At 36.2% G+C, this 13,544-nt stretch overlaps 1 protein-coding gene across 3 annotated transcripts in view; it reads right to left on the reverse strand.

The window, feature by feature from the left end:
• LOC114642058 (ELKS/Rab6-interacting/CAST family member 1) overlaps nucleotides 1-13,544 on the reverse strand; it is an 814,051-nt gene that overhangs the window by 21,272 nt on the left and 779,235 nt on the right. For 2 of the 3 annotated variants that reach the window (XM_051920296.1, XM_051920284.1), the window contains one exon: nucleotides 9,543-9,728. In XM_051920296.1, the coding sequence (XP_051776256.1) occupies nucleotides 9,543-9,728 (186 nt within the window). Of the gene's footprint in view, nucleotides 1-9,542; nucleotides 9,729-13,544 lie in introns of those variants that run through there. The other variant, XM_051920290.1, reaches the window with a different exon arrangement.

Below are 13,544 nucleotides of genomic sequence, written 5' to 3' on the forward strand. Positions count from 1 at the left end.
TTTTTAGTTTGTATTAAAACTGGTTTTATAGCGTCTTGTTTACACACCATTGTATTCTGGTTGATGTCTCCACCCCTTTCACAAACATTGATGAGTTACCTTACAGTGGCAAAATGATTAGAAATGTTAGTGATTTTTTGCAGCATAATGTTATTTCGTCCACTAGATGGCAACAGAATAGTGTCCTGAGCATTATTCGGGCTTTACACTGTAAAGCGGATCACTAAATTTCACCCCAAGTTTGACTCGTAGGTTAACCATAATATCATAAAACCCTGAGTCCAATTCATGCTCAGGGTAGTGCTGAGGAGGTTAACCACCACCAACCCAAAGACATTAGTTGTTCAGGAGTCCTGCCTAAAAACAGGTCATTCATTAGTTTTGGTGGCACTTCATGTAATATCAACATTATAAAGTGAGGTGTGAGAGAAGTGTACAGTTATGGACTAAAAGCTAAAGAAAAGCGAGTGAAAATATTATCAGGCAAAAAGTATGCCTCATATTTGCTTGTAGAATCACCCTGGATATTCAAAAATGGTCAGTTGATGGATGCAGTTATACAATCTGCCGTTGACTAAGACTCTAGTACTGCTGTTGTCCAGCTTGTGAAGCTTAGTGGTAGCCAATAAACAAACCAGACGCCTGGCCAATGAATAAGGGATATAGATAGGTCTTCAACTCAAAAAGCTCATGCTCATTTGAGCACAATTCACTGTTGTGCATAAGATTTTTCAGAAATACTGTATGTGTATTTTTGCTTAAATATTGTTACATGTTTGAAACATTAGGAGCATGTGACTGGGTATCTGAAATTTGGACTGTGTAACTGAAGTACAGGGCTGAAATAGTAATTACTATTTCGCTAAACTTCAGTAGTAATTACAATACTCACTAAACAATGGTGGTTCACCTGTTATTAAATGGCACTCTAAAAAGATCAAGACTTACGACCAATACTACTCAATAAAAAAAAAATTGTCTAGAAAATCTGAAGAAGGTGGCATAACTAGAACATGTGGCCTACAGAGACATTTCAACAGACAAAGCACAAAATGAAAAAGACCATAGGAAGTCCATTCTCCTCTGCCAACATGTACAGTAGAGATTCTTTAATACTTAAACTCACTGACACAAAATACCACAGTATTTAAATTGTAGAAAACGGAATATTTTGCAAGCTCTTTTCCTTGACTTAAAAATGCTAAACATAAAATTCTATATGCTCTATATCAGAGACATTTGTAACAACAGTTTTAGTTTCCTCATTTGCTATGAATGTAGTATGATCATAAAAGATATGATGTAAGTAGTGTTCCATTATGATTTAGTTTACTAAAACTAGAAAGGCTATACTTTTCCATAAGTGTGTAGAATATTACATACAGTATATAGTATGTAAATAGGCCACAATTTAATTTTGTATATATCTTACAAATCAAACCATTTCTACTTCAGTTCATTCCATTTCCAAACTAATTGCACATTTAATGGAACAGCTAGAATGTTGAAAATACTGTATGATATGAAGACAGAATGGTTTTAGGACAGCCCTAGGCTGTGACTGGATTTGCAGCCTTAGCATAGAGTAGACTCCACCATATTTATCGTCCAATTTCTAAAATAAATTATGATTAGTTAAAGGACAGAAATGGTTGTCTTCAGTAAAAGTACATTTTATGGCAGTCATACTCAGTGTTGGTGTGTCTTGAATGGGGACAACTTTGTGGGATTCAAGCCCTGTCTGCTCACCATAAAAATAACCGCATGACAACAAACCACCAGAGGAATGACAGCTCCAAATATATCTTCACCAGAAAAGCAATCACTAAATAACTGGCACAAGGTAGGCTCACACATTATACACTATATGTGCCCTTAAATTAGAGCGCTTAGTTTAAACATGGAATAAAACTTCTACAATTAAACTGAAATCATTGGTATGCTCTACCTCTATATAGAGAAAGTACAGCTTACAGAAGGATGCTTTTACACCTATCTGTATGTCTCTCAATTATATAACCTAAAGACTGGCTCAGGTAAATGTATGAAAGATATTAATGCTTCCTGAGCTTAAAGAATAACATTGGTATTTTTCAGGTTTAAGTTATTTCTTCAGAAACACAATACATATTCATTTGCCACAGGAACTTGTGTTCTAAATTTAAGCGTCTTCTATAATTTAAAAAAAAATACATAGCCAGTCCTGGCATTTTACTATGAATCCTATGGGGCTGTAATGAAAAATAAAAGCATAAAAACTTACCAAATACATTCTTTTTGAGTTTGCATAAAAGAAAACATGCCATTGGTTTTTCTGATGCATGTTTGTGACAACAAATGGATCTGGAAATAATGATTTTATGTCATATTCCTGGTATTGTTTTTCTCGACACTAGCATACGTTTACTATTCACTTGTTTAAGTTCTCAGATAAATACAGACGTAAATCAAAACCTATGATTTTGTTTTTTGAGAGGAAACCACTCCCAGGAAAGTTATTGTAGGGGAAGACAAGCACACAAATAGCATGCATAGCTGGTTTTCTTTTAAAATGGCCTAATATCATAATATTGGTGTTTTGTTCAAAAATGACACGTATAAGCTATTTTATGAAGTGTGTGTGCGTAATAGCAAGACACAAATTAATATTCAGCAACTGTCTTGACTTGAAAAATGAACATATTTGGTAAGTAAGGACACAAATCTGTTTAAACATACAAGAAAACAAAGTCATATGAAACTGATTAAAATCCATATTACTAACCGAGAATGCTAAACCGGATGATGGACGCAGGCACATCCGGCCATGGGCCGTAGCTGCAAAAAGACGTACTGCGCCGGCGCAACAAACAGTCCGCGAGAGTCGGCTGAGGACCCGAGAAAGGCGGACAAAAGAGGGCGAGAGAGGCGGATGAGGGTCCACGAGAGACGCAGGCGCAAAAAGAGTCCGACAAGAGCACAGAAAACAGGAGTGAGCACATACAGAAAGGAGTCACAAAAATGAGGCTCAACAAGCACCAAAATAAGGAAAAAAAACATTAAAGAGCACTCAAACGAGGGGAAAGCACGAAACACATTGCACACGAAACTAAACACACCAAAAAAAAAGAACAGACGAGCGCACAATAGCAAGGCACGACCATACCCCCGCCACCCTACAGGCACGGGACGGGACACACACCAAGAGGGGGATTCAACAAGCCCATGGAAGACCAAAAAAAAGAACACAAAACCACCCCACAGACCCTACAAGCAAGGGACGGGACACACACAAAGAGGGGGATTCAACAAGACACAGGAACACAAAAAGAAACAAAACGCTCGCGCAACAACGATCCCCCCCACACATCCATAAGAAAAAATGTCTCGACTCCAAAAACGCAAAGCTCAACTAAAGCTTCTAACTAACGATGTACCTAAAAGTAAAAACTTTATGAACTGCATTAGATCCTACAATAGTTCATTTGCTTTTGCATATGCTTTTGATATATATAATATCAGGCCACCAAAAGCCAATGGACCATACTGCTTTCGCATATGTGCACAAATACTGCATCGCATTGGAACAGTGCACCCTGAAACAAATCAACAACGCAAATATGCACAAATCTACATCCTAGATCCACATTACGCAATCTATCAATCAAAGTGTTGCATCGCAACAGGCACGGATTCAAAACGAAACACCTCCCGTCTCAGACATACGTTAATGGCAGCGAAGGCTACAACGGGCTTCTCACACAGCACAGGCAAATCGATTACAGCTCCAAAACAACACGTCCCAAATACTACACATGCAACAACGCGCCTCTCAAACGGCACAAGCAAAACATACACCAGGAAAATTCATACGGATTAATGAATGTCATTTGCAATCATTGTCATTCAGTTCACTTCCCTGAAGAAACAACTGGCAATACAAGTAATACATTTACACGTTGTTGACAAAAGGGTCAAATTAGACTGCCTTCTTTACATTCATATACTGAATATCTACAGAAGCTTATAACTGACGATGTACCTGAAAGTTAAATCTTTATCAACTGCATTAGATCCTACAAATCGGTATCCACTATGAACATTAACGGTGGCACTGCACGTGACATCCGTCTTGAAAAAATGTTGTTTATTGATGAATGTTCAATGACATGAAGTCACTTACTCAACACCATTCATAAACTTCTACAAACGTTTATGAATAATAATATTCCATTTGGAGGAAAGGTACTTTTGTGAGGAGGAGATTTTAGACAGTGATTAGCTATTCTTCCAGATGCCATGCACTCAGCTATTGCTCAGTGCACCTTAAAATACGCAGACAATTGGCATTACTTTCAAAAGATACAGTTAGTAAAAAAGATACGATGTCCAGAACCAGATCATAACAATTGCTTATTACAACTGAGAGATGGTACACTCACCCATACAGAAGGACTTCAGCCACATATTATTACAATTCCTCAAGCCTTTATCTGCGACGACTTAGTTACAGAGACATTTGGAACAGCAATCTCATTAGACCAAATGCCCCTTTTAACACAACGCACTATATTATGTCCAAAAAATATTAATGTGGAAAACATAAATACCCAAGTCATTCCATAACTTCCTGGAGAGACACAACTCTTTCTAAGCTCTGACAAACTTGACTCTGATCACAACAATAACCATCTTAAATGACCTTACAAGTTCTGAGCTGGAATTACCTTTTACACTTAAACGGCGTGTACAAAGAAATTTTCAAATAAACCTTTACACTGTGCCACACACTTTATTGTTTGATTTCTATTTGCATCATCTACACCGTCACACTATTCTATATCTCATTCATACATCACGCTCTTTGTCATTCCCAACACCAGGGGTTGGCGAGCGAAGCCCACCCCACAGACCCTACAAGCAACGGACGGGACACACACAAAGAGGGGGATTCAAACAAGACACAGGAACACAAAAAGAAAGAAGACGCTCGCGCAACAACAATCCTCACCCCCCCCCCCCCCCACCCACACACACACACACACACACACACACACATCCATAAGAAGTGACACCCAAAGCCACATATTCTAAAGTGAACGTCAACACCTTCACACTAGACAGCATAGGTGTCAGCATTGGTGGATCTCCTTACAATAAAGCACTATTAACCGTTCAACTGCAGAAAAGGAAACATATTAACAGTGACTGCGATCCTCCGGAGTGGCAGCAAATCTGTTAATAAATGGTCGTACATGTCACTCAATATTCAAAATACCGGTCCCAATCACAGAGACATCAGTATCCACTATGAACATTCACAGTAGCAATGCCCGAGACATCCGTCTTGCAAAACTGATAATTATTGATGAATGTACAATGGCATCCAGTCACTTACTCAACACCATTGATAAACTTCTACAAACGTTTATGAATAATAATATTCCCTTTGGAGGAAAAGTTCTTTTATTAGGAGGAGATTTTAGACAATGCTTAGCTATTGTTCCACATGCCATGCGCTCAGCTATTGTTCAGTCCACCTTAAAATACGCAGACAATTGGCATTGCTTTAAAACAATACAGTTGGTACAAAACATGCGATGTCCAGATCCAGAATATAACAGTTGGCTAATACAACTGGGAAATGGTACACTCACAAATACAGATGGACTTCACCCAGATATTATTTCCATTCCACAATCCTTTATCTCAGACGACTTAGTAAAAGAGATATTTGGAACAGCAATCACATTAGACCAAATACCCCTGTTAACACAACGCACTATATTATGTCCAAAAAATATTAATGTTAATCACATTAATAACCAAGTCATTTCATTACTTCCTGGAGAGACACATATCTTTCTAAGCTCAGACAAAGTTGACTCTGATGACGACAATGAACATATAAATTTCCCCTTAGAATATTTGAACACTATTAACCCTGCCGGATTACCACAACACGACCTTGCCCTTAAAAACGGAACAATAATCATGCTATTAAGAAACCTTAACACAAAACAGGGTTTATGCAATGGCACACGGTTAGTCGTCAACACCATGACACGCAATGTTATTCAAGCGACAGTTCTTACAGGATCACATGCTAACAATACTGTTCTCATTCCTAGAATTGACCTTACAAGTTCTGAGCTAGAATTACCTTTTACATTGAAACGCCGACAGTTCCCCATTAAACCTGCATTTGCCATGACCATCAACAAATCACAAGGACAAACCATGGACAAGGTTGGCATCTACCTCTCTGAACCCGTTTTTGGACATGGACAACTTTATGTTGCCTTCTCACGTGTTCGCCGTTCATCTGACGTTAAAGTTAAAATTATAAATAATCCATTCCAAGGAAGACTCATTCAAGGACAAGACACCATCTTTACTACTAATGTTGTATACAAAGAAATATTCCAATAAAACATTAATATATGACAAACACTCTATTTGTTATTTCTATGGGCATCATCCAAAGCTGCACACTATTCTATATCTAATTCATACATCTGACTCTTTCTCATGTCCCAACGCCAGGGGTTGGCGAGCGAAGCGAGCAGGGGGCGGAGCCCCCTAGTAAAAGAGAATAACAATATCTGTTCATTAGCTATTTGTTATACTATGGCCAAATGACACCCTTAATATCATAGGAGCAGCACACATCATTATCGGAGCACTGCTTATGTCTAACATGTACAGTATGGCACTTGAAAGAAATGTGGCTATTTTTCATATCTTGGCTTTTGACAGTCTATATGACTATATGAAATCCATTCATTTCTGGCTGTATAACTGCCACTTAAAACTGTACCATCACTTTACTTTTTACTTACTATAGAGAGAATAATTAAATTAGCAATAGACATTCTTTTTATATTAATGAGACAATGCAATGTAATAAAGCAGCTAATGAACAAGGCAGGAGATTGTATTAGCTTCAGAGTTAGTCAAGGAACAATGTTGAAAGATTTAACTCTGATTTTCCATTTGAAATGTTCAATATAAAGACCTTGCTATCCCTGTGCTCAAACTGGAATGAACAGATCCAGTGGTGCTTATTGTTGTTCTGTACTCACAGAACTTGGTGCATTGTATATACATGTACTGAGAAAAGTGCTATATAAATGTAATGAATTATTATTATTACTTTGCCAAGTGTCTCAAAAATAATTGAATTTGCACTTTGCAATTGAATTACTAATTTGCACACTCATTTAAATGATTAAAAATAAAATGCCAGGTGTGTGTGTGCTTTCCTTAATATTATAGGTGCTGGTTGTAGAAGACTCTGTAAGTTAGCCACTCCTAAACAGCCAGTTTTCCCCATTAACTGATACAGAGTGGCATGTGACACGCAGGATCAAGAGCAACCCACTCATTCTATGTGAGTTCATCAGGACATAGCTCTTGGGAGTCTTAAGCAACCTACCAGTTCCAACATGAAATATACAACCACTCTATACCTAAAACTGCAACTTGTTTCTCCAGTGGTATGTGCAGCCATTACTTGAACCTTTAGTCCTGACTCTACAGTGGCATGTTCTCCCTCACCTCATCCATGAACCTCCTCTTTGGCCTTCTGCTTTTTGTCTGCCAGTTCCATCATGGCACTACCCTTTATACAAAAATTCTAAGACAGTTGACCTTACAATGTTAGACCAGAGTCTGCAAAGTTGTACACATATTTTTTGCTACTTAAATGCTAAATAAAATAAAAACACACAATAAGGAAGCAAAACATCATTCATGTTTACTTTGGTGCCATCTACTGATTATATTATGTCACATTTTTATTATTGTAAAAAATTTTTCTAGCTTGATGTTCGGAGGACACAAATTCAAATGATAAAAGACAATTCGGTACATGTTGTTTCTGTTGTTCAGTAGTTTCCAGTCACCTTTTTAATGTTAGGGGTCAGAAATACTTAATACTTAATGTTTTTGTTTCATTCTACACTACACTACACTGAGTGTAAAATGAAACATCTTAAGAGTTCTGCATAATGTATTTATCAAATTAAAGAACCATTAAAAGAATACAAGGGGCTTGTTTTGCTTTATTTCAAAAATGTTTACCTTTGTAGCTCACTGTTTATTGCCTTCTTATCTGGAAAATTAAGGCAAACGTATGTGTGTGCTGCAAGAAACTAAAAAATCAAAGCAACAAAATCTGCAAGAAACTATTTATTAAAAAGCAATTGTTTTTGAATACAGTTCATGAGTTGCTAGGATTCTAATTTTAAATTCTCTTATATTTTTTAAAAGTAACTGCGTCATGTTCTTGGTTTTCCAGTTTGTAATTTTTTTTTGTAAAGCAGACAAAAATCACACAACATAAAGAAGCATCCAATTTCCAAATAAGTTTGCATAATGTTTAGATACATTATGTTGACCACTTTTTTAGTCGTTTTTGATAAAAGTGTCTGCTAAGCAAATACATGTAATATGTAGTTAATATAGTGTAATAATGCAAGGCTGACCTGACCGACCGAATGACTCACCAAAAAAAACGTGATCAGTAGTTAATCCACTCATCCTGTTAACCCTCAGCACTATATATATATTTATATAGTATTTAGTTATCTGAAAAAATGGCCTTTACTTTAACATGTAAAAACTTTATGAAATTTAAACTTTTGATTGACTTTAATTAGCATGTTTTACTATTGTTACATTTACTATGTTTTCCTATTAATTAGTATGTTTTACTATTTTAATATGTTCTTACTATGCTTAACAGATGGTTTATCCATAGCTTTCTTGAACAATAATATTGTTGAAGTAGTTCCAGTAAAAAACAACCTACAAATTGCACATAAATGAAATGAAGCTACACCACACTGAAAAAGTGGGGGATGTAGAGCTTTGCAATCGTCAACCCCTTGCAGATAAATGCAAAAAAGAATTCCATTCCATAAAACATGCCATCAAGACAAGCCCAAATTTGCATGGATGTTATATATAATGAAAAAACATACTGCTGTATAACTTTTCTGCTGCAAATCAAACATTCACATCAAAAGTGGGATTTAGAACTATTATAATGCTTAACTTAATTTTGCAATAAATTATCCAAATAATAAATCCATATTCTTCCAGACTGACACAAACACATGATTAGTCAAGTTTTTCCTGCTTAAAAAGTAATGGGGGTAAGCAAGAAAGTGAAAAAATGTGTTCCTGATGGTTTATTCTGCCTAGTGCAGGAGTATGCATTTGTGTGCAGTTATGATTTGGGTTTAGTAAGATATCATGCCTGGATGAATTCTTTTGAATTAAGTTAATGCTGTATTTTTTCAGCTAATGTTTCACTAACTTTATTAACAAATTTTCCACAATTTCTGATGTCACCGAGAACTTAAGAACTCTTGTAGTTATCTACTGCTACAAAATACTAAACTGCGTAATTTATTTAATTTGTTTAAATATAATTTTCCTTGAACTGTATAAATTATTACTTGTAAATATACACAACCATCCCAAACTTCTGTGCATTGCTACACTCACTCACTACAGAAAATGCTCGTAACATATTCCCTAATATGGTGGTTCACCTGTTCTAGACCCATCTTCTGCAGCTCCTCCTCCCAAGCTGCTCTGTTTTCATGATGATAAGAGGTGGGTGGGGTCAGTCCCTGAAGAATCTGGGGGTCACGGTCCTGGCATAGTGAGGTCAGGTGTCCAATATACAGCTTCAGTTTACTGTGGTTCTGGTAGAGATCTAGAAGTGGGGGGATGATCTGCACAGGAAAAAATGGACAGGTTCAAGTTTCAAGTGAATTATTCTCTGTGAATAACATTATCACTTAATGTTGCATTTATTGTTCATACATTGAGATTAATAAAGTAACTTTTTGTACTGAAAGTAATCAGCTCCTGCATTAGGTTGATGGATATGTGGAAATAAAAAATCTAAAATGGCAACAGAAACATATGTAAGTCTAACTTTACAATAAAATAAAGTTACATGGATAATGCACTTTGACTAGGCATCAACACAAATTAAATCAATTTTCTAAGGTCATACAGAGAATCCGCAAAAAGGTGAGTGAATGCGTAGCAACTATCCATAAACTATTTGCACATTTCCAGCTCTGTTCTCTGTCCGCAAAACAAAAAAGAAAAACAAATTGAAGATGATTTACATTCATCTTGTTGCTGTAAAGTTTCAGTTGTCATTTGCATTTATTTTTATAACAGAACCTTAAACCAGTCTTCTGCTGTGATTGCACATTGATTACGTATGTAGCTCCAGTGTTTTAGAAACCAGTACAGCTTGGCTGAGCATCTTATTTCTTTTTTAAAAGTTGTCATGCCTATTTTTCTTATTTCAAGGCCAATAGTAACAACTAATATTCTTGAGGGTAAAATTAGATACAGATTCAAACTAATGTCCTTGACCTTTTGAGTAAGCCATCTTAGAATTCTGCAGAGGAGTGAAAACACAAACTTCAGAAATTATATTTAAATATAAAGTGAGAGAGGTCACAATGTGCAATGAAACAAAAGGCATATTCACTCAGGTGCATTGTACACCCTGCCACACAGCACAAACGTTCACAACCTTACAAAAATCAGCTTAGTAATGGCACAGAAATGATGTCTCTCAGAAAAAAGTATACAATCAACTAAAAGCTCAGGATTCAAGAGGAGAAAAATGGACATCCAATGTTTTATCTGTGCAGCATTCATGAGGTGCATTTTACATGATATACAGTTCCTATTGTTTAGTGTTTTAAATACTCCATATGAACCCTGAACTCTCTAGTCTGAAAAGCAGCTTCCAGATAGTATGATGGATGCCAAGACAACTAAAAATATAGAGGTCTGAGACTGGTGCACCTGCGTGATTGACTAGTCAGCCATGTACAAGCTATGACAGCAGCCATGCAGAAATTCTATTGAAGGTCTTTTTAGTATACATTTTTTTTTTTTTTATATAAACACATTTTTTGTATTATTTAGCATGCAGGTGCAATGTATTTAATAAAGTATGTGAGTCTAATACTTTTTCTGTAGTGAACAAAATAAAGTAAAATACAAAGCTGACAGACATAATAAACTTAGTTGTTGTCCCATGTAAGACAGTTTTAGTTAATGCAGCCTAAGGGATCTCAATCTCACTTTAGCAGTGGCAGACCTGAGACAGAGATACCATCCAAAGGGGCAGAGGCATCTCAAGAAATCGTACAGAGGATGTGTGCATGTTCATGGGTGAGAGAGAGATGATCAAAAGATGGCAATGCTAAGTCTGTGGAATGGCCCATATTGATTAAACAGTCAATTCTTAAATTCTGGCATCAAAATCTTAAAGTTACCAGAAAGCATATTCCTGTTAACCACGTGAGGGGGAAAAAAAACCAAAAAAACAACATTTTGTAGATCTCCTGTAACCAATTTTCTATCCCTGAGAAAAGGATTTTCATTGCAGTATCTCATTTTCACATTCTGGATCTGGTTAGGTCAGATCCATCCTGTTGGACTACAGACCAAATCAGCAGTCAAGTTGAAGACTAAGTAAGACGATGAGATTGAATTTCTCTGACTGTGAACAGAATATACTGACTTTTGTTTTGTCGTATTTGTCAATATAAGACAAGCCTTGGCTACTGAAGTGGCAGACAAATCCTTTAATCATCCCAAGACCCTGTTCATTTGGAAATAAACAACACTGAAGTGGTTCAAGCATCACAGAAACCAAACTTTATCACAATGTTTATTTACATTTGAGCCAAAAACAGTATATTAAATATGCTAAAAAAGAGGGCACTATCTACTTTTCAAATAACCAGATTTGCAGTTTTGAATAATTCCATTATAAATAAAAAAGATATTATGCTTTTAGTATAAGTCACCCAGCTCAACTGGATAGGTCTGTTTTCTAGGCATAATAAAGGGAACATTCTGAGGTGAAACTGTGTAAATCCAAATGTAATCAGCGTAATTAAGGTCTCTGTGAGTAAAAGGCCAGCATGGAAATGTAGGAAGTAATCTCCATAGACTCCCAACTTCTCTCTTACCACAAGCAGATACTTTTCTTTGTTTTTTGGTGTATCCTAGAAATGTAAGAGTTTCTCTAACATAGGACAGCAGGCAAAAAAAGTTCTATCCTGTATAAGACACAGAAGCCTTGCATCTGGATCACAGCTTACCCAGTGATAATACAAATAAAAAAGTCATTCTTTAATCCAGTCTCCTTAAAACTACACATAGGTGATGCAAATAATAGGCCATTTTTACTTGACTCATTTTAAATGCGTTCCTTTTCTTTATTTACTTGAAACAAACCTGATGTAAGTCAGTCCTTCAGAACGTTTTCATTTTTCTGGCATAACTAAGCAGAAACAGATGTCAGTTCCCAATTTTCCCTTCCTCACAATAAAATGAAAGCAGCCATATTTAAAGTACAATTAAAACTGGGTTCTAAAATGTTGTCAAATAAGAACATAATTAAAAATGGTACTAACCGAAAATATATTTCGTTTAAAATGTAAAAAACAAAATGCAGGCCAATTCAGATTGACATGATAATGCAGGAAATTTATTAACCACTGTTTCGCCCAAGGAAAAGTGAAACCTTAAAAATATTCTGGTAAATAAAGAAAGGAAAGGAAACAGTAGACAATGAGACAAAAACACAACTGTGTAACCACCAAAAATGTTACTCAAAAGCACAATTTACACACAGCATTTCGACTAGACGTGCACCTCTAATTTGATACTTAAATTGGGTTCCTTCAATATGGAGTTTTTTTGCTGTCCTCTTGCAGTGCAAAAATGTGCAGATTAACTGGCAGGGCTAAACTGGGCTGTGCCTATGAGATCTTTCAAACAGGTTGCTACGAATATAAGGAACTCTGACAGAGGTACTTCACCAGCGCCAAACAAAATACTATTTAGATTAATCATATACATTCTGCTTAGAAAAAGCAATGTAATTTGACTTTTTTGTATAAAAAAAAAAAATGTTTGAAACAGTTGAACTACTAGAAACAGACTATATTAATAGCTTACATTACTTTAATATATAGGGGTGTATGGGTGCACAGATATATATGCAGCATGTACGAGAGGGATCAAGGGAGGGAGGTTCAAGTTACACGCCTCTTAGGCTTTTGACACACATATAACATTTGTGCCCACTCACTTTATTAATTACTATTATTATTACATATTTTTTTTCCAAGGAAGAATGTTTTTCTGTTTATGTTGGCTTAAAAGGCTTGCAAGCCTCAGGGTGGACCTCGAGAAAAGGGAATTCTGAAGTGGGAATGAAAAAATTTCTCCCATCACTGGCCAAGTGAGTGGCTCTGGAATCAATTAGAAAGAGCTGCCCTGTCACAGACACCATGTAGGTATATCTGTACAGCAGAGCTCTGCACTAATTGCAAGACGGCTCATACTACTTTACTAACAAATTATTCTTACTCTATATGAGACTGCTATTTGGCAGTAAAGATCATTTTTCACAAAAAATGTATCTCTAATGGTGTCATCCATTGTGAGAGATGGACATGGTACTCCACTGGCTGCTGTGTTTATTTTACCTTTTTTTA

This window comes from Erpetoichthys calabaricus, chromosome 1 (assembly GCF_900747795.2).
Source record: "Erpetoichthys calabaricus chromosome 1, fErpCal1.3, whole genome shotgun sequence".
In the NCBI taxonomy this organism is placed as follows: domain Eukaryota; kingdom Metazoa; phylum Chordata; class Cladistia; order Polypteriformes; family Polypteridae; genus Erpetoichthys; species Erpetoichthys calabaricus.